Here is a 20,362-nt window from a genome sequence, read left to right on the forward strand (position 1 = left end):
TATGGTGGCTTTTAAAGTTTGATTGGTCTTGGGTTCGAATGGTGAAGTGTCCAAGATATCTGATAGAGACCTGAATAAGCTCCCTAAGACCAATGCCTCATAAGGAGAGTGCAAGTATACAATTCTGTTTTATTACATAAGACTCTTTACTCTTTTACATGATATTGGCAGAACTTTTTCCTCACGAACAGATATTTACTTATTTATCTAATTACTAATCTCTGGGGAATTCCATATACTCTGCCACTTTTCCTGCACTGACACTTTTTAAAGGAATTTTTTGTGTACCTACATCTTTAATTTCAGGCTAAATGCTATAGCTACTGAGTCAAGTTGAATGCCAAGAAAACAGACTATGGTATCGGGACCTTCTGTGGTGGACTAGCATTACATTCAATGGTGAGAAAATCGTCTAAATAGTGAATTACTGATGGACATCTCGATGAGTTAGGCAGTAACCAGCATAAGGCTTCGGCAAAAGTACCAAAAGTTTTTGGGCTACTTTTCAAACCAAATGTTAGTCTGTTGAAAAAAGAATACTGATCTCTTCACTTAATCAAAGCACCTAATTTTTGTTCAAATTTTCACCCGATATCACTTATTAATAATGATACTAAAATATACTCCAAAATATTGGTGAATAGGTTAGCTCAAATACTTCAATTTCTAATTGATCAAGACCAGGTGGGCTTAGTTTTAAACAGTCAGGCCTTGGACAGCACTAGACGCTATATTCATTTGATTCACCACATTAAAATGAACCGCACACCTTATCACTCTTATCTTTAGATGCGGAGAAGGTGTTTGATAGGATACATTGGGATTTTTTAAAAGAAGTTATGTCGAGGTTTCATATTCCAGACTCTTTCATCAAAGCTGTATTCACATTGTACTGTAATCCAATGGCCACGGTGTCCGCAACTGGCTTTGTATCTGACAGCTTTGCTTTATCAAACAGGACCAGACAGGGCTGCCCGTTTTCGCCACTGTTATTTGTGCTGGCAGTGGAGCCTCTGGCTGAGTCTATAAGACAGTGTGCGGACATCAAGGGTATTGTGGTAGGAGAGAGAAAACACAAAATAAGCTTGTTTGCAGATGACATGCTATTATTGAAAAATCCTTCGACCTCAGTCCCATCATTAATGTCTATCTTGAATTCGGCAAAATTTCTTACTATAAACTAAACACAAATAAAACTCAAGCGCTACCCTTTTTTGCCCCACGGCACATATTGGACACTTTAAAAGAGGATTTTGACTTCGACTGGAGGGATTCATACATCTCCTATTTAGGTATTAATCTCTGTAAGAACCTGTCAAGGATGCATGCATATAATTTAGCTAAGGTCTGGCCCGCTTTTAGGAGATGGTGTAGTCTGGAAATTTCTTGGTTGGGCAGAATAAATTCGGTAAAAATGACTCTCCTTCCTAAAATATTATACTTTCTTAGAACTATCCCTCTAACTATACCTTCCTCTTTTTAAAGAAGGTTCACTCTGCCCCTCCTAGTATTTGTGTGGAATAAAAAAACCTTGCAGAATTCATTTGGCTATTCTACAAAAACTCAGGGATAGTGGAGGTATGGGTTTGCCAAATTTGAGTCAATATTATTTAGCAACTAATGCAGCTAATGCTCTTAATTTAATTTGGTACATGGTCGCCCGCTGTGGTTGGAGATGGAGGCTACTAAGATCTCTCCCTATAAGATAACTGAAGTGCTATGGTCACCCTCCTATCTTCGGCCACGGATGACGAACATGTTTCCAACCACTAAGACCACTGTTGGCTTGGGATGCTGTATTTAAAAAATCAAACCTTCTGCTTTTTGGTCCAGGGCTGCACCTCTGTCGGTGTTGCGATCCTCATTACCTGCTCTGGACGTGGAATATTGTCTCTCTCATTCTGTCATACATACTAATGATTTATTTTTCTCTAATAAATTTTTATCTTATGACCAGTTACAGACCAAATTTGTTCTGATGCCTCGAAATCCCTGATGCAAAGAGAGTGGGTAGAAAAAAAAATCAGCGATCATGTTAATGTGCCTCATCAGGATTTGAATGCTTGTGTAATAGATAGGTCTCCTTTAGAAAAAAAACTATCAATTAAAATCCTGGTCAGAGACAAACCAACTCGATGTGCTACGCTTATTTTGCCGGGACACTTGGTCCAAAATTAAAATACATGACAAAATGGGAGAGCAAGCTGTACAAAAATGTCACAGTTGAGGAATGGCATAAGATCATGTTAGCTTTGCGAGGAGTCACACAATCCACTGCCCTATTAGAGTTCAATTATAAACTAGTATGCAAGTAGTACTTAACTCCCTCCAGACTTTTCAATTTCAAACAATATTGGAAAGATATACACACATTAATTGGAATCCTCACCACTTTAATTCCAACTTCATCACCCACAGTGTGACTCCTGAAGAAACTCCCGGATGGTTTACCCAAAGCTACAGAAATTATAATAAGTCATATCCTGATCTCAGCAACCTCAGTCATACCTCGATACTGGAAATCGGACACTATTCCTTATATGACTTGAAAATTGGTCAGATCTGTGGCAACTGACATTTAATGTGGATAAGTGCAAGATAATGCACCATAGATGTAAAAACCCAAGGGCAGAGTATAAGATATCTGATACCCTACTAACCTTAACATCTGAGGAAAGGGATTTAGGAGTAATTATTTCAGATGACTTAAAGGTAGGAAGACAATGTAATAGAGCAGCTGGAAATGCTAGAATAATGCTCGTTTGTATAGGGATATAGGGTATAGAGGTATTAGCAGTAGAAAGAGGGAAGTGCTCATGCCGTTGTACAGAACACTGGTGAGACCTCACTTGGAGTATTGTACGCAGTACCGGAGACCGTATCTTCAGAAGGATATTTATACTCTAGAAAGAGTTCAGAGAAGGGCTACTAAGCTGGTTCATGGATTGCAGGATAAAACCTACCAGGAAAGGTTAAAGGATCTTAACATGTATAGCTTGGAGGAAAGACGAGACAGGGGGGATATGATAGAAACATTTAAATACAGGGAATCAACACAGTAAAGGAGGACACCATATTTAAAAGAAGAAAAACTACCACAACAAGAGGACATAATGTTAAATTAGAGGGGCAAAGGTTTAACAATAATATCAGGAAGTATTACTTTACTGAGAGGGTAGTGGATGCATGGAATAGCCTTCCAGCTAAAGTGGTAGAGGTTAACACAGTGAGGAAGTTTAACCCCTTAAGGACCAAACTTCTGGAATAAAAGGGAATCATGACATGTCACACATGTCATGTGTCCTTAAAAGGTTAAGCATGCATGGGATAGGCATAAGGCTATCATAGACTTAAGATAAGACTGATTAAAAAGTATTTTGAAATACTGGGCAGACTAGATGGGCCGAATGGTTCTTATCTGCCGTCACATTCTATGTTTCTATGGAACAAAATGCACAGGCTGGTGTCTTGAGTCTAACGAAATGCCTACAGAACAACTCGGTATCCAATTTACTCCAGCTAGTGACCATATTAAACTGGGTCAGAGTTGCCGCTGCTTTGGCCGAGAATTACCTATGATAATCATAAAAGACATATCCGCCATAATTGTGTCCCTGGTCCGCCAGCTTATGCATTTAAGTGTTGAATTCTTCTCTCCTATGTGGCAAGTTAGTACATACCACATCCCTATAGATCCCAAACGCCAGTACGAACTCGGGAATGCTAAGATTCCTACTGAGTCTGGGATCTCTGACTTTCAGGACCACAGATAAGTCACCATAAGAATAAGTCTTATTTTCCACGACATCCTGGGAAACAATAAGAAGGGAAACCAAATTCACGTTCTTGCTTTCCAGGATATCTTTGCGGATATGAGGTGGAACCATATGGGCTGGTGTGATCATGAGAGTATCAATATCATGAGAGTATCAATACAACATTACCCTGTAGAATAGCCGGTGCAGCAGCTAGCTGACAAAGTCGAGTTTACTGCCACATGGCCAGACTCTAATCTCTCGATTCTATCTTAAATTTGGCTCCTAGGTAAAAAAGGAGAGCATTCATCATGGTTTGTAGATCAGCCGTGTTGCTGTTCGCTCTAGACCCTTCCCCTGCGCCTGAGTTGCCGGTGTGTTGCCGGTGCATTAACCTAAAAAACTCAGCTTTCCTGGCAATAGCCGAGAAAGGAACACTCCTTCTTCTGAGTTCAGCTTGAATGCGTGGAATTGTCCAAGATCTAATAGATAATGGACTGGCCGAATCACGTCTCCCAGATGGTGTACCAGACCTAGCTGGGGTGCTAGGGAGTGAAAGTTCATCTCCCCCTTCCGGAACTTGCGACATACTAAAAAGAGAATTGGAAATTAGGATATAGTCACCTAGGGTACTGGCTGCTAATTAGTGCCAAGTGGCGAAAATATTCACTACATGGTGACAGGTGAGGACCTACTAATGCCAAGCAGCTTGAGAGGCTCTATCTATGCGTTGGACCGAGGGCCTAATTACCACGGAGCGCTGTGGCGGGATGTTGGCCTCTCAGTGACAAATTAAGAGAGAATAGAATTGGGAGTGACAAGTGAAGCCCTCTCTATGTAGTTTGATTATAATTAGCATAGAAGTGATATGCTATACGGCCCTTAGAGTGACCTGGTGTATTTTGACGTAAACAAGCAACCTGGAAGTTTATATACCAGGAGGTAGGAGGGAAATGGAGTGTGGAAAAACCAACAATAAACATACAGAGAGACAGATCTATATCTTAATACATACCCCTCCTAAGTATAAGTACCAGCAGCTCTTTAAATGGCTGCAACTAAGTGTTGTCAACTGAGCCAGTGCAGGCTTGTAATAAGAAACATGTAGCTTTTGCTTATACACATACAAATTTTTTTAAGAAGAAAAGAGACTTGGACTTCTGATTTGGCTAATAATTCACAAAATGCAGACCTAAAGAGCCTGAAGCAACAGAAAAGCAATAAATACAAGATTAACAGGAATGTGAATGTAAAGTTGTAGGAGCTATAATGCCTATAACAGACCTGATAAAACCAACCATTCTGACTGAAGAAAACTAACCTCAGTCAGAAAATAATTAAACATACATAAATCACAGTAATAGCTACAAATCCATATTGTTACAAGGCCACAAGGTGGCGATATTAGCTTAGCAATATGACTATCTGGTTTACAAAAAAGTCTGAAACCAGCCTAAATGAGGGGAATACAACTGAATGCCCCTGTTCTGAACTTAAGTGAAGCATTGCTATGAATGAAATGAAAGTGCTGAACGCGGCACACAAAATAGGGAGATTATGCGTAGCCACAGCAATGCTAGGGGAGTTCTTTTATCTGTACTAGGCGCTCCCACAACTCCAGACTCCGCGTTTACACACACACACATGTTGGAAGGCCATTTGGCCTGAATTTGTGGGAGGAGTTATGATCCTATATAAACCCTTCCCCCCCTACTTACCTTTGTCGTGCAAGCTGTTTGTCCCCACCCACCTACACCCATCTATGTAGGCTCTCTTTGTGGGCCCTCCCTGTTGAACAGACTGTATTTTTTGTAGTGCTTTACAGATTAAAATATATCTGGGTTTGGTAAGGGGCGTAAAGTAAGGCAATTGTGATTAAGACTCCATTAAGAGAGCCCACTAGGACCAGCAACCGTCCCAATGGATCCACATGCTGTGTGTTGACTTGGAACACCCAATCGGAGTGGATATAAATGGAGACTCCTTTGGATTTATTTGGGGAGTATGCATGATATGCATGTGGGTATTTCTTGGATATAATTTGTGGTGGATTACGAACACAGAAATAGGTTTCCTGTAAGCAAGCAATTGCTGCCTGCGATTTATGCATTTCAGTAACAGCTAGTCGTCTTTTATGCAGACTGTTCAGGCCCTTAACGTTCATTTTAAAGACATTATCTGCCATCTCTGTAAGTATAGGGGAGCAAACTTGTCTTGTGTCTGAGAGAACTATTATTCAGTCTGTAATCTAACTGTGCTGCCAATTTCTTAATCAGAGTGGCCGTGTCAGTGTGTTGATGCATTGCTCTCGTGGTATACGTGTGAGGTGAGGGAAGCCTTGCACCTACCCAATTGTGCACGTGCATGTACCTTTCAGTGTTGTGCGAATAGTTATCCTTGGGGGACAGTGGGTAGGATAGCAGGACAATTACCAGGAGGGTAGAAACTGAAGAATGGATACAGAGATAGAAAAACTAAAATAAAGTATATACAATTCATCCTTGCTACATACGAAAGAACATGGCTGGGCATGGAACACAATGCAGTGTTTCCCATAATCTCAGCCTGGGGGAGTTTACAGGCATCCGGGAAGCCCTCTATGCATACTTAGGAGATACAGTGTTTACATTACAGCCTAGTGATAACTTCACTGGCCACTCCTCAGATGGCTGTTAGAGATCCTTCCTGGATCATGGCTGCCTAAAATGCATCCACACATTCAGTATCTCCTCCCTCTGCATGCAGACACTGAACTTTCCGCGTAGAGATTCATTGATTCAATTCATCTCTATGAGAAGATGCTGATTGGCCAGTGCTGTGTTTGAATCATGCTGTCTCTACCCCTGTCAGTCTCAGCCAATCCTATGGAGAAGCATTGGGATTGGATCAGGCCACCACTTCTGATTATGTCAGCAGACTGCTTGTTTTTCTGAGGCAGACAGGGCAGAGACAGCAGTTTCAGGCTTGAATACATTAAGATTTGTACTATATTTATGGAGGTATGAGGGGCCCAGTCGGGCTAGATGGTGGTTTTAACACTATAGGGTCGGGAATACTGACCCTATAGTGATCCTTTAATTTACAGAACATGCCCACAACTTTGAAGATTTAAAAAATATATATTTTTTTATTGTGAAGCAAACAAAAAATAGGACAAAATAACAGAAAAAGTCAATGTGCATAACTATTCACCCCCCTAAAGTCAATACTTTGTAGAGCCACCTTTTGTGGCAATCACAGCTCCAAGTCTCTTTGGATGAGCTTGCCACATCTTACCACTGGGATTTTTGCACATTTCTCCTTGCAAAACTGCTCCAGCTCCTTCAAGTTGGATGGTTTGCACTTGTGAACAGCAATCTTTAAGTCTGACCACAGATTTTCTATTGGATTGATGTCTGGGCTTTGACTAGGTCATTCCAATACATTTACATGTTTCCCCTTAAACCACTCAAGTGTTGCATTAGCAGTGTGTTTGGGGTCATTGTCCTGCTGGAAGGTGAACCTCCGTCCTAGCCTCAAATCACGCACAGAGTGGTACAGGTTTTGCTCAAGAATATCCCTGTATTTAGCACCATCCATCTTTCCCTCAACTCTGACTAGTTTCCCAGTCCTGGCTGCTTTAAAACATCCCCACAGCATGATGCTGCCACCACCATGTTTTACTGTGGGGATGGTGTTCTTTGGGTGATGTGATGTGTTGGGTTTGCGACAGACATGGTGTTTTCTTTGATGGCCGAAAAGTTAAATTTTAGTCTCATCAGACCAGAGCACCTTCCTCCATACATTTTGGGAGTCTCCCACATGCCTTTTCAGAAACTCAAAACGTGCCATTTTTTGCTGAAAGTAATGACTTTCTTCTGGCCACTCTGCCATAAAGCCCAGCTCTATGAAGCATATGTATAACGAATAGAATAAAGAGTCAGCGCTAATTAACAAACAGGCAGCAACCCTTAAAAAGGGAGTCCCTCCAAACCCTTTTGGAAAGAGAGAGATATAAAAAATACGAACAAGGGCTGCGCCTAAATAAATATTGATTTCTAGATAAAACAATGTCCAGAAACAATTGTAAAAGTAATGTGCAGAGAAATTCAATCTTGATGTCCTCAATGCTGTCTTGGGGGTAGTGCAGGGGCAAAGTCTTTCAATGGTGTAATGATCCACTTATATGTTAAAAAAAAAATAATAAGAAAGGACACCCAATAGTGCAATATGTATAGGTCAAATAAAATCACTGAATTCAAATAATAGTAGGGAACTGACATTTGACAGAGCTATATCCAGCTCTGGTGTGAAGCACATATAGCGGTATAATCCCCGCTTATGGGATATATGGTGGGTTAAGAAGAAATCCTAGGTGGGGATTATACCACCTACGCTGACAACAAAGAGCAGTCAGTCTGCTCTTCCTTTGTGAGTATATTTTTAATTACCTATCACGGATATTTTTAATATAGAGAGCACTATTAGTTGTCTCTTTTGTCTTCTATTTGAACATTGGATACACCACTGACGGAGGGAACCCACCATATATCCCATAAGCGGGGATTATACCGCTGTATGTGCTTCACACAAGAGCTGGCTATAGCTCTGTCAAATGTGGTGGGTGGCTGTCTCTTGGCAGGTTTGCTGTTGTGCCATGTTCTTTCCATTTGGTTATGATAGATTTGATGGTGCTTCTAGGGATCATCAAAGATTTGGATATTTTTTTTATAACCTAAACCTGACTTATACTTCTCAACAACATTGTCCCTTACTTGTTTGGAGAGTTCCTTGGTCTTCATGGCAGTGTTTGGTTAGTGGTACCCCTTGCTTAGGTGTTGCAGCCTCTGGGGCCTTTCAAAAAAGGTGTGTATATATAATGACAGATCATGTGACACTTAGATTGCACACAAGTGGACATTATTTCACTAATTATGTGACTTCTGAAGGTAATTGGTGACTTCTGAAGGTAAGTCGGAGGCTCCCTCGTTGAGAGGGGATTGATCCCAGTGTTTGCCACCATCTTGACTCACTGTCATTCACTTTTTTGGTATGTTTCATCAGCTTAAGTTGCTTGGTGGGTGCCATCAGTGCTAGTGTGTGTCACCCCAACTTTCCAGCTTGGTTTAGGGGTGATTGTTGCTTAATTGTAATTCTTTTGGGCTTGTAGGAGTCTGGAGCTCTACTCCATGTGACTTCTCTCTCCGTCTGCTAGCCACGCCCCCCAGATATAGATTTAAATTATGTATATTTAAAGGACCACTATAGTGCCAGGAAAACATACTCGTCCCACTCCTGTGGCGCTGAAGGGGGAGGAAGGGGTTAATCCCTTACCTTTTTCCAGCGCCGGGCTCCCTCGGCGCTGGGACTCTCCTCCCTCTTCTTCCGTCATCAGCTGAATGTGCATGCGCGGAAAGAGCTGCGCGCGCATTCAGCCAGTCTCATAGGAAAGCATTATCAATGCTTTCCTATGGATGCTGGCATCTTCTCACTGTGAAAATCACAGTGAGAAGCGCGGAAGCGCCTCTAGCAGGTTTCAATGAGACAGCCACTAGAGGCTGGATTAACCCATAGGTAAACGTAGCAGTTTCTCTGAAACTGCTATGTTTACTGCAAAAAGGGTTAAACCTAGCTGGACCTGGCACCCAGACCACTTCATTAAGCTGAAGTGGTCTGGGTGCCTATAGTGGTCCTTTAAAGTGTGGATAGAGAGAAAAATCAATAATAAAATGGTAAGCATGAAGGTAATGTTTGGAGTTGGAACTATTTTTTTTCTTTTTGTGGCAAAAAATGGAAATTGCTTCCAATAGGGTTTTTTTTACCTTCTTTAAAATCAATCATGTGATGATGATACAGGTAAGGTGAAAGCCTTATGCATAAAAGGTTGCATAAGAGGAAACAGGAGGCATTCATTTTTATGATATAAAAAACATACATTAGTACCGATAGGGAAGATCAACTCTTATCTCAAATTATTAAAAGATGCACATCTGGGTGATTTGTAAATCATTGGAGATTTTTTTTTTATGAGACATTGACTTGGCCAGAGGGACTGTTAACTGTAGTAGTACAGTTAAGAAAAACATATTTTTGAACCTCTTAAATGACACTTTTCTGTCTCACTTAGTAAAAGCACCAACCAGAATTTTACGCTCATATGGATCTTGTAATAGCTAATAATGTTGAGATATTTTGAACATTTAAACATAGTACAGTATCCTTTGAAATTAAACTCCAACCACCATTACCACTTCAGTGATTTGATCACTATGGTGGAAAACAGTTTTTTTTTTTTTTAAATGAATCTCAGAGGTAATATTATACCAATATACGCATATATACAGGGTCAGTACAAAGAGTTATATGCTAACCTGTTCAGCAGCAGGAATATACAGACAAAACATACAAAAGGTCACCATGGATACTGGAAGAAAGGCATTTATGGATATAATTAATATGTATGTGAACATATTGTTGATCCAAGTAGAAATTGCCATGATTGCCATCATGGATTCAAGAAGGGAGTTTTCCCCTTTTTTGTGGCATAACTAGCAATGGCTACAATTGCTTTTTTTGTTTGTCTGCCTTCTTTTGGTTCAACAGCATAAAGCAATATGTTTTAAAGGGTGAACTTGATGGACTTAACACTTTTTTCAACCTAGATAACTATTTCATAGGAAAAATAGATATGTGAATGGTTGAATTACTGCAGACGTTTTCTATTCTATGTTACTACGTAGCCATAAGCAAGACATAATGTTATCAGTATAAACATACTTACTCCATTTGTAAGAAAGTCAGCTCCACTTGGTGACCAGGAGTCACTCGAATTTCCCATACACAATATGCATTATTAGGATAATATCCTGGGTATAAGGGGCTGGACAATAGCCCTGTGGGGTTAGTTAAGAGACCACCACATGTATAGTTAGGAGCTGTAATGAAACCAAAAAATTACTTGCACCTGGAGTAAAACATGTTCAGTAAAAAACAAGGAAATAATTAAATAGCTCACATACCTGTTGTTGACCACTGGTGCCAAGTAGTGTTAAAAGTAACTAAATAAAAAAAGAGAAACTTTATTTTTGACAAGTATAGTATAGGTGTCATCATAATGTGAGACACTGCTTTAGTGATTTCTATATTTATATAAAGTCAGTCAGCTGTGAGGGATTTTGTCCAATTTATCTTTAAAAATGCTATACTTTAGAGCAGGGATTTATAAACACCATGAATTAACCCCTTCCCGCCGTTACGACGTACCATGCTGTCCTGCATTAAATGGGCTTTAAAGCCGTTGCGAAGGCATGGTACGTCATAACGGCTTGCAGCCCCAGGAGCAGAGGTGTACTCACCTCCGCCGCGATCCTCTTCTGGGGGGCTGCCTGACAGCCCAGGCAGCCCCCCTCCGGCAAATGAGTACCCCGGGGGCCATGTGATCGCTCTCAAAGAGCGATCACATGGCCCCCTATAGCTGGCTATGGATCTGCCAGCAGGGGGACTGTCTAAAATATTAGACAGTCCCCCTGCTGGTAGGTAGTGTAAAAAAATAAAATAATTAACATGTTATCAAATAAATTAAATATATTTTTATATATATATATAATATGTATATATATTATATATATAATATATATATGTAACGTCATAAAAGTATATATATATTAATATTAAAATACACTTAGAATGACGTTACATATATAATATGTATATATATTATATATATAATAGATGTACATATATATTATATATAAATACGTATAATTAAAATAATAAATAAATAAAATAATAAAATAAATAAATAAAATATTGAAACAAAATTTAATATAAATTATATAAGCATATGTAATTTCATTCTAACTGTACTTTGTTATTTATATATATCGGTAACAAAATACACTTAGAATGACATTCTATATATATCTATCTATCTATATATAAAATACAAATAACCGCAAATATATATATATATATATATGTAGATAAATACATATAATTACATAAAAGATTACATTAGTATACACGTAGAATTTAAATACCTATAAATGCATATATATTAAAATTCTACGTGTATATTTAAATAATCTTTTCACGTAATTATGTGATTTGATTAATTAAAATTTGATTGACATGCCTGACAACACAGGGAGAAAGTGCAGAGAATTTAGTTTGCAAGCACTATATTTGACCCTGTAACTCTCCAAGACACCATAAAACCTGTACATAGGGGGGTACGGTTTTACTCGGGAGACTTAGCTGAACTCAAATATTAGTGTTTCAAATGGGTAAATTGTATTACAACTATGATATTTTAAGTAAAAGTGAAGTTTTTCACATTTTTTACAATATGGTCTATATTATTGTTGTAATATGTTTTACTGTTTTAAAACACTAATATTTGTGTTTAGTGAAGTCTCCCGAGAATAACAGTACCCCCCATGTACAGGTTTTATGGTGTTTTGGAAAGTTAGAGAGTCACATATAAGGCTTGCATTTCATTTTTTTCACATTGAAATTTGCCAGACTGGTTATGTTGCCTTTGAGAGCGTATGGTAGCCCAGGAATGAGAATTACCCCCATGATGACATACCATTTGCAAAAGTAGACAACCCGAGGTATTGCAAGTGGGGTATGTCCAGTCTTTCTTAGTAGCCACTTAGTCACAAACACTGGGCAAATATTCGTTTTTTGCTTTTTTCACACAAAAACAAATATGAACGCTAACTTTGGCCAGTGTTTGTGACTAAGTGGCTACTAAAAAAGACTAAACATATCCCACTTTCAATACCTTGGCTTGTCTACTTTTTCAAATGCTATGCCATTATGGGGGTAATTCTCATTGCTGGGCTACCACACCGTCTCAAAGGTAACATTACTAATCTGGAAAATTTCAATTTGAAAATTGAATGTTCTATATTTGACCCTGTAACTTTCCAAAACACCATAAAACTTGTTAATGGGGGGTACTGTTGTACTCGTGAGACGTCGCTGATTACAAATATGTGCATTTTTTTGCAGTAAAACCTAACAGTGTTATGACATTCACAGTTAAAATGTCAGACGGAAATGCAAATTAAAAACAAAAAATCTTATTTTCTCACATTTTTTAAAATTTTATTCATAATAAATTATGTTCCATATATGAATAGTTAATGATAGATTAAAGCCATGTTTCTACTGAATCAAACGATATATAATAAGTGTGGGTGCATATAATTTGAAAGAGGGGAACTACGGGTGAACAGACATATAGCGCAAATTCCAGTTTTTGTTTAAGTTTTGTTTTGATCAGAACGTGCACTATTGACTCCGTCCTGAAGGGGTTAAGACACAGCCTTTCTTTTCTTTATGTAGTCAGGCTGTGATTTTTTTTTCTGCAGTCAGTTGCAATTAAAGGACCCCTATAGGCACCCAGACCACTTCAGCTCAATAAAGTGGTCTGGGTGCCAGGCCCATCTAGTGTTAACCCTGCCTGCTGTAAACATAGCAGTTTCAGAGAAACTGCTATGTTTACAAATGGGTTAAACCAGCCTCTCGTGGCCACGCATGCGCATTCAGCCGGTGACGTCAGAAGAGGGAGGAGAGTCCCCAGTGCCGAGGGAGCCAGGCGCTGGAGAAAGGTAAGGGATTAACCCCCTTCCTCCCCCTTCAGCCCAGCGGGAGTTGGACCCTGAGGGTGGAGTTTGTTTTCCTGGCACTATAGTGGTCCTTTAAGTGTCTAAATTATAAACCAAAACAACCCTAGAATTTGTGCTACGCTGTATTTGTTCCATAGCAAATTTAAGGATTTCTATTTAATTGTACCTATACATGTTATGTATTATATATGTATATAGTTTTACATTTTTTAATTTTTGTTGAGACAAGTTACGAACAGTAAGATCAATGTACTATCATAGCATAGTGCCGCACAAAAGAAAGAAGCCCTACCAAAGAGCCAATACCTAACGGTTAAAAGACTAGCTTCTAAGGTGGATACCCTAGATGGGCACTTAAAGGAAATGACTGACAAATTTAAAGATCGTCGCTATCTGACTACATTGTGAAGGACATTAATAGACAAGAGCTATTATTTTGAAAAAGCAGGCAAGCACTTGCTAAAAGAATAAAGTTTATTTCCCAGTATGTAACATTTTCTGCAAAAATCATAAAAATTATAGTTAAACATTATATATGTTTTATCAAATTGCCATCCAGATATTGTAGAATTCAAAGAGAGACCAATGTCAGCGTTTAAACGGCTACCTTCACTTAAAGATAGACCAGGAAAGATTAAAGGATCTTAACATGTATAGGTTGAAGGAAAGACGAGACAGGGGGGATATGATAGAAACATTTAAATACATAAAGGGAATCAACACAGTAAAGGAGGAGACCATATTAAAAAGAAGAAAAACTACCACAACAAGAGGACATAGTCTTAAATTAGATGGGCAAAGGTTTAAAAATAATATCGGGAAGTATTACTTTACTGAGAGGGTAGTGGATGCATGGAATAGCCTTCCAGCTGAAGTGGTAGAGGTTAACACAGTAAAGGAGTTTAAACATACGTGGGATAGGCATAAGATAAGGCTAGACACTAATGAAAGTATTTAGAAAATTGGGCAGACTAGATGGGCCGAATGGTTCTTATCTGCTGTCACATTCTATGTTTCTATGTTTCTATGACTCATGAGGGCAGCACTACCACCAACACAAATTGGGTCAACGAGTAAAAAAGGTTCCTGGCGACCATAGCTTGTTCGCGTTCGCCACGGATGGCGAACATATGCGATGTTCAGTCCGCCCCCTATTCGTCATCATTGAGTAAACTTTGACCCTGTACCTCACAGTCAGCAGACACATTCCAGCCAATGAGCAGCAGACCCTCCCTCCCAGACCCTCCCACCTCCTGGACAGCATCCATTTTAGATTCATTCTGAAGCTGCATTCTTTTTTTTTTTTTTTTTTTAGACAGAAGTGTGTTATATTTGAGCATGCTAGGCTGAACGTGCGTATATATCATGGCTAGTCGCACTGAGGGTATGAGTATATAGCAGTACATTGTTGTGAAAGATGGCTGTCATGTTTAGGGTGTAGCTTGCACGTTATCAACTGTGTATTTATATCAGCAGCTCCACCACTAGTTATAAATCAAGTGTGAGTCGCCCCATGAGATGAGACTAGTGAATAACATAATACATGAACGGTTAAGGTAAAGGCATGTAAGGAACTACGACAATAAATTCTTTAGGAGGTGAAATAATGACATGTTTACACGCTTGCTACTTTACGATTAGTTAATGTGCAGAGAGCAGTTCATGTGATCAAAGGCATGGTGTGAAGGATCGGCTAAGGTGGGACATGCATGGCAGGCTGCTGTTTACTGCTTGTGCTCATCCGATCCCTTCTGGGCGCCAGGTGCAGACCCTGGGAGTCCCTGATACCTGGAACAACAAAGGCAAGTCTCTGGCTGAGTGCCGGGTTCGCGGCTTGAGGTGGTGGAAGCTTGTTTTGTCGGGGGTTGGATCTGTCCCAGTGGTGCTTCACAACCGGAGCGGGATTGTGGTGGCTTAAGGTGGAGGCGAGTGCTTGACGTGGGGCAGGCTCTGCATTTCTGTTTGTGCCTCCGGTTCCGTCTTCGATGCCTTTTGCGGACTGCTTCGCTTAGCTGTGGTGGAGCTTGTTGGGGCTGTGGTGGAGCTTGTTGGGACTGCTTGTTATTTGCTTCCAAAATTGATTGAAGAGTCTGTCCAGCTTAAACTCAATATCCTGCCATGCTTTGCTGGTACCAGGAGGACACGCGGCTGCCGCCATATTCGGAGAGTCGCAGATGAGTATGTCAGCCTAGGCGGCTGTGCTCTGTGCGTCCATTAGCTCCAGACAGCCTCTCAGGGGTGGACCGGGATAACCCCCACCAGTCTGAGGGGGGGTTAACGGAGCGCCTGCCGGGAAGTAGCTGCTCCTGGGCATCCCAGGATCGGGAGATCGGCCGCCTCTCCCACCCGGTGAGCACCAGGCCACACTTGCCACACGGAGGTAAGTAAGACTCTGTAGAGTTGCTGACCGATATTAAGCATGTCGGGTCGGTCAGGTAGGAGCAATATTGCTGGGTCATCCCCTTCTGGGGTGAAATTCACTTGTTGATAGCTGCTTAAAGTGAGATATTGAGGGAGCTCACACGAAGTGTGTCTTTCCTCCATGACAGCTAGGCCCCGCCCCCCGGAAGCTGCATTCTTAGTGAGAGGAGGGACAGTGTAGCTGCTGCTGATTTAATAGGGAAATCGATAGCTAGGCGTATTCAGTGTCCTGAAGGACTCATCTGATCTCTGCTGTAAGGACAGCACCCCAAAAAGCCCTTTTAGGGCTAGAACATCAGTCTGCTTTTATTTTTCCTGTGTAATCTAATTGCACTTGCCTGCCTGCCAGCGTGTGTGTCAGGCTCACAGCGTATACTGTGCCCACTTGCCCAGTGCCACCACTCATATCTGGTGCCACAATAGCTTGCATTTAAAAAAAAAAAAAACTTTTTTGACTGTAATATAATAGCAGTCAGTTTCCTATGTATGCGTTTCAGGGCCTGCCAGGGCACAGTGTCACACCAGTGCAACTCATTTCTGGTGTAACAGTAGTGTACATTAAAAATAAAACTAGAAATTTGACTGTGAAATAATAGCAGTCAGTTTCCTTCACACGTGTGCATTTCAGGGCCTGCCAGGGCACAGTGTCACAGCAGTGCAACTCATATCTGATGTAACAGTAGTGTACATTTAAAAAAAAAGATACAGGGGCTTGTTGTCACCTTTTGGGGACCCTTGGTGTTGTACGTGGCTGGGTGGAGGAAGAGACCTTCAATTACATCAGTGAGGACAAGGAACGGGACATGGCTAGCTTGGTATCCAACCTTGTGCAAATGGGGAGTTTGCGGTTGTGCAAATGGACTGTTTGCGGTTGTTTGCAGTGCGTTAAACGGGGAGTTTGGTCTGTCACTGTGAAGCGGGCGTAACCCTTACACTACCTGATTGATACAACATCATACCTGATGTTTTAAAGCACGTTATTCCAAACAATTTAGGAATGTTAGGTTATTTATGCCCTTTATGGATTAAAACCAGACTCTGCATCAACTATGTAATTTTCCATGGGAGTTTTGCCATGGACCCCCCTCCGGCATGCCACAGTCCAGGTGTTAGTCCCCTTGAAACAACTTTTCCATCACTATTGTGGCCAGAAAGAGTCCCTGTGGGTTTTAAAATTCGCCTGCCTATTGAAGTCTATGGTGGTTCGCCCGTTTTATGTTTGCGACATCACTAATTAGCACTAATGTTTAACCACATATGATTTCACTGTTTAGTTATGATCCACAAGTAAGGGTCTTATTTTTGCACTGTCACTTTAAATTATTGTATACCCGCACCTTAGTGGATACTAAGGCACTTTATGTGTTGAAGAGGTTGTAGGCAGTTTATTAATGCATTTAATATTAAGCACTTTAGAATGGATTGGTTACCACTTACATTTTATTTTAGTTTTTTAGTTTTTTTTAATAAGGATAGGATGTATCTTTTTTAATACAAACATCTCAGAACACTTCACTAGTGCACTTTATGGTTATGCACTCTGTCCAGTTGCATATTTTCTATATATAGTGATTCCATATTAAGAGGAGATATTTAAATATTCAATTTTGGTATTTTATGATTTTATTATAGTTAATTATTCATGTACTATTGCTTTGTAGCACTTGGTATTATGTATTATGGGTGGATGTCTAATGATGTCATCGATATATTTTGATCCTATACCAATGTTCAGTCTTTGTTTATGTCTTTATAAATACTATGTTTTGTTGTGATTTTTTTTATTATTATGTATAACTGAATTGGTACACACTATTTGGCTTATCCAGATGCTTCCTATTTGATCATTTTATATGTCCTTCATAGGATCCTATAGGTGGTTGGCAATAGTTGGCATCTGTACTGTCATATGAGCCAGCTTTACTCTCCCCGCCCTTTGGGAGGCTCTGTAGTTTTATGGTGCTAGTTGGTGTGTCCTGCCCTCTTCAGTAAGTGGATGCCATGCCCACATTTATGCGTGATTACGTCATCGAAATTATGGGGAGGGAGGAGTGGTTCTGAGGTCCCACCCAGTCTAGGAAGTAATAGTCTGGATCCATATGATCAGAACTGCAGTGTTACTTGATTAGTGTATCCATTTCTTCTTTCTCTGGGGTGATTTAAATTAGCTCTTGAGTTGATTCAGCTGGGAACCCCATGTGAGGCAATGATGAGTACCAACATAGACTGAATTGATTATACTAATATCTAATAATAGATTGTTAGTTGATCACTTAATTAGTTTGTTTTACACTTTCACTATGCTTTTGCCTATAAATGGTTGTTATTTCTGGTGTGATGTAGCTTGACAAAGAACCTTTCAGGAATTGCAACATTGTGGTGTCTCACTTGTCCCAATAAACACATTTGAAGATATGTGGAGTGCCTGGATCCGTTTTCTACTACTGACACGAAAGATAGAGGTCTCAAACCAAAGATATAAATAGTTTGGGATTGTACCCACTTGTAGATGATCTTATGTTACCTGAGTAGTTGGGTATTTAGCCAGAGTAACTGACTCCATAAGATAGTATGTTGAGACATGTCTTGGTAGAAGGCAAGCTGGCAACCCTTTAAGGGCACTGTAGGTGAACCCCTGGTAGCTCTCATGATAACCCATCTGTCTGAGTCCTGCACAAATTTGATGAGTACATCACTTGGTGCCTCTGGAGGTGACTTGAGGGCCTTCGGCAGACAAAAACAATAGTCCATCATAACTAATTTTGTCTGTTTCAGTGGCAGCAGGGTAGAGAGAAGCCATTTGATAAAGTGAGACAGTTCTTCAACTATAATGGCCTCGAGATCTCTCTGAGCTGCACATTCTGTCCTTAGTTCTGTCCTTTAAGTAAGCCATACGATTGGACGGACCAGAGAAAGCCGAAATATAGGCGATCTCGGACCTAGCGGTCTGCCTCAGAAACCTCCCAATATCTCAGGATCCAGAACTTTTAATAATTTTTACACATTCAATGCAACTAAATAAAAAGATCTCAAAATAGATCCCTGTATAAGTCCTGATTTGTAAATACCTAATATGTCTAGGATCTATATTAATTTATGGTAGTAATGCTAACCCTATACCAATCTTCCCTAACACTATACTAACCATATCCTTTAGTGCTTACACTAACACTAAACATATACGTACCCTAATCTTACCCTTTATATTAACCCTACAGTATTCTGAACCCTAAAACATCTCTAAGCCAAACCCAGAATTTACCTTACCCGAACACTAACCACACACTAACCCTAACTATAAAGTTCACACTATTATAAAACTAACACTAACCCTACTCCTAACTCTAACCCAAATGCTGTCCTTAAAGATACCACTAATCCTAACCCTATCACTATCCATAACCCTAAGGAAACCCTCTGTTAATATTGTACTGACATTAGATGATAGGTTTCCTGTTTAAAACAGTAAAGAGTGGTATGCTGCCAACTTCTACTGACTTTTTTCAGTATTACAGGAACATTTTCCTGTACTATTGAATGAAGCATGCTTTTTTTGTTTTTTTTTAATGAAGCATGCTATCTTTTTTTCGTACTGTGACTGGTGCTGGGCAGCTGGCAAAGCCCAGCACTAATCACAATTGGCTTCGGGGTAAGCAGGGAGACCCTATCAGCAGCCTGTAGCCCTAGAATCACTGCAGTTTAGTGTAATTTCTCAGCAGCATTGTTCTCAATGTATTTAAAGAGTTGTATTCAATGCTTACTTACAGTGCTGCATACAAAACAGTCAGTCAGTCTGGGGGCACTAAAAATGGCTACAGCTAACAGGTAGGACCCCCGAGGTAATCACTGATACCTTGGTCGTCCTGGTGTGAGCAGAAATGTAGCCCTGCTCACACTGCATTGTTGCAATAAAAGTCCTTTTAAAGAGTTGTATTTAGTTTGAGCACTGCATAAAGCACATTTGTCAGTCTAGGGCCACTAAAAATGTGTCTTTTTTTTCTTCACAGCCTCATGTGTATCCTCCCTCCAGCACCTTGCCTCTTTCTCCCCAGCCCCTTTATGTTGCTTTCTGACTCCCCCCAGCCCCTCCATGTATCTCATCTCCCCCATGTGTTTCATTCCCCAGCCCCCCCATGTGCCTCAATTCCTCCCGCAGCCCCTCCATGTATCTAATTTCCCCCTACCTCCATGCATCTCATTTCCGCAGAGTAACCTGATGAGGGCTTTATGACTCCCCCCCCAGCCCCTCCATGTATCTCATCTCCCCCATGTGTTTCATTCCCCAGCCCCCCATGTGCCTCAATTCCTCCCCCAGCCCCTCCATGTATCTTATTTCCCCAGACCTCCATGCATCTCATTTCCGCAGCCCCCCTTGTGTCTCATTACCCAAGCCAACTCCTTGTGTCTCATTTTTCCAGCCCTCTCCATATGTCTCAATCCCCAAGCCCATCCCCATGTGTCTCAATCTCCCAGCCCCCATGTGTCTCAATCTCCCAGCCCCCCATGTGTCTCAATCTCCCAGCCTCCCATGTGTCTCAGTCTCCCAGCCCCCCATGTGTCTCAGTCTCC

At 40.5% G+C, this 20,362-nt stretch overlaps 1 protein-coding gene across 1 annotated transcript in view; it reads right to left on the reverse strand.

Annotated features, from left to right (window-relative positions):
* Positions 1 to 20,362, reverse strand: part of LOC134586282 (deleted in malignant brain tumors 1 protein-like) — a 178,199-nt gene that overhangs the window by 12,297 nt on the left and 145,540 nt on the right. The window contains exons 19-20 of the mRNA XM_063441769.1: positions 10,754 to 10,792; positions 10,516 to 10,669 (exon numbers count right to left, since the gene is read on the reverse strand). Of these exons, the coding sequence (XP_063297839.1) occupies positions 10,516 to 10,669; positions 10,754 to 10,792 (193 nt within the window). The remainder of the gene's footprint in view (positions 1 to 10,515; positions 10,670 to 10,753; positions 10,793 to 20,362) is intronic.

The sequence above is a fragment of the Pelobates fuscus genome, chromosome 2, assembly GCF_036172605.1.
Source record: "Pelobates fuscus isolate aPelFus1 chromosome 2, aPelFus1.pri, whole genome shotgun sequence".
Taxonomy (NCBI): domain Eukaryota; kingdom Metazoa; phylum Chordata; class Amphibia; order Anura; family Pelobatidae; genus Pelobates; species Pelobates fuscus.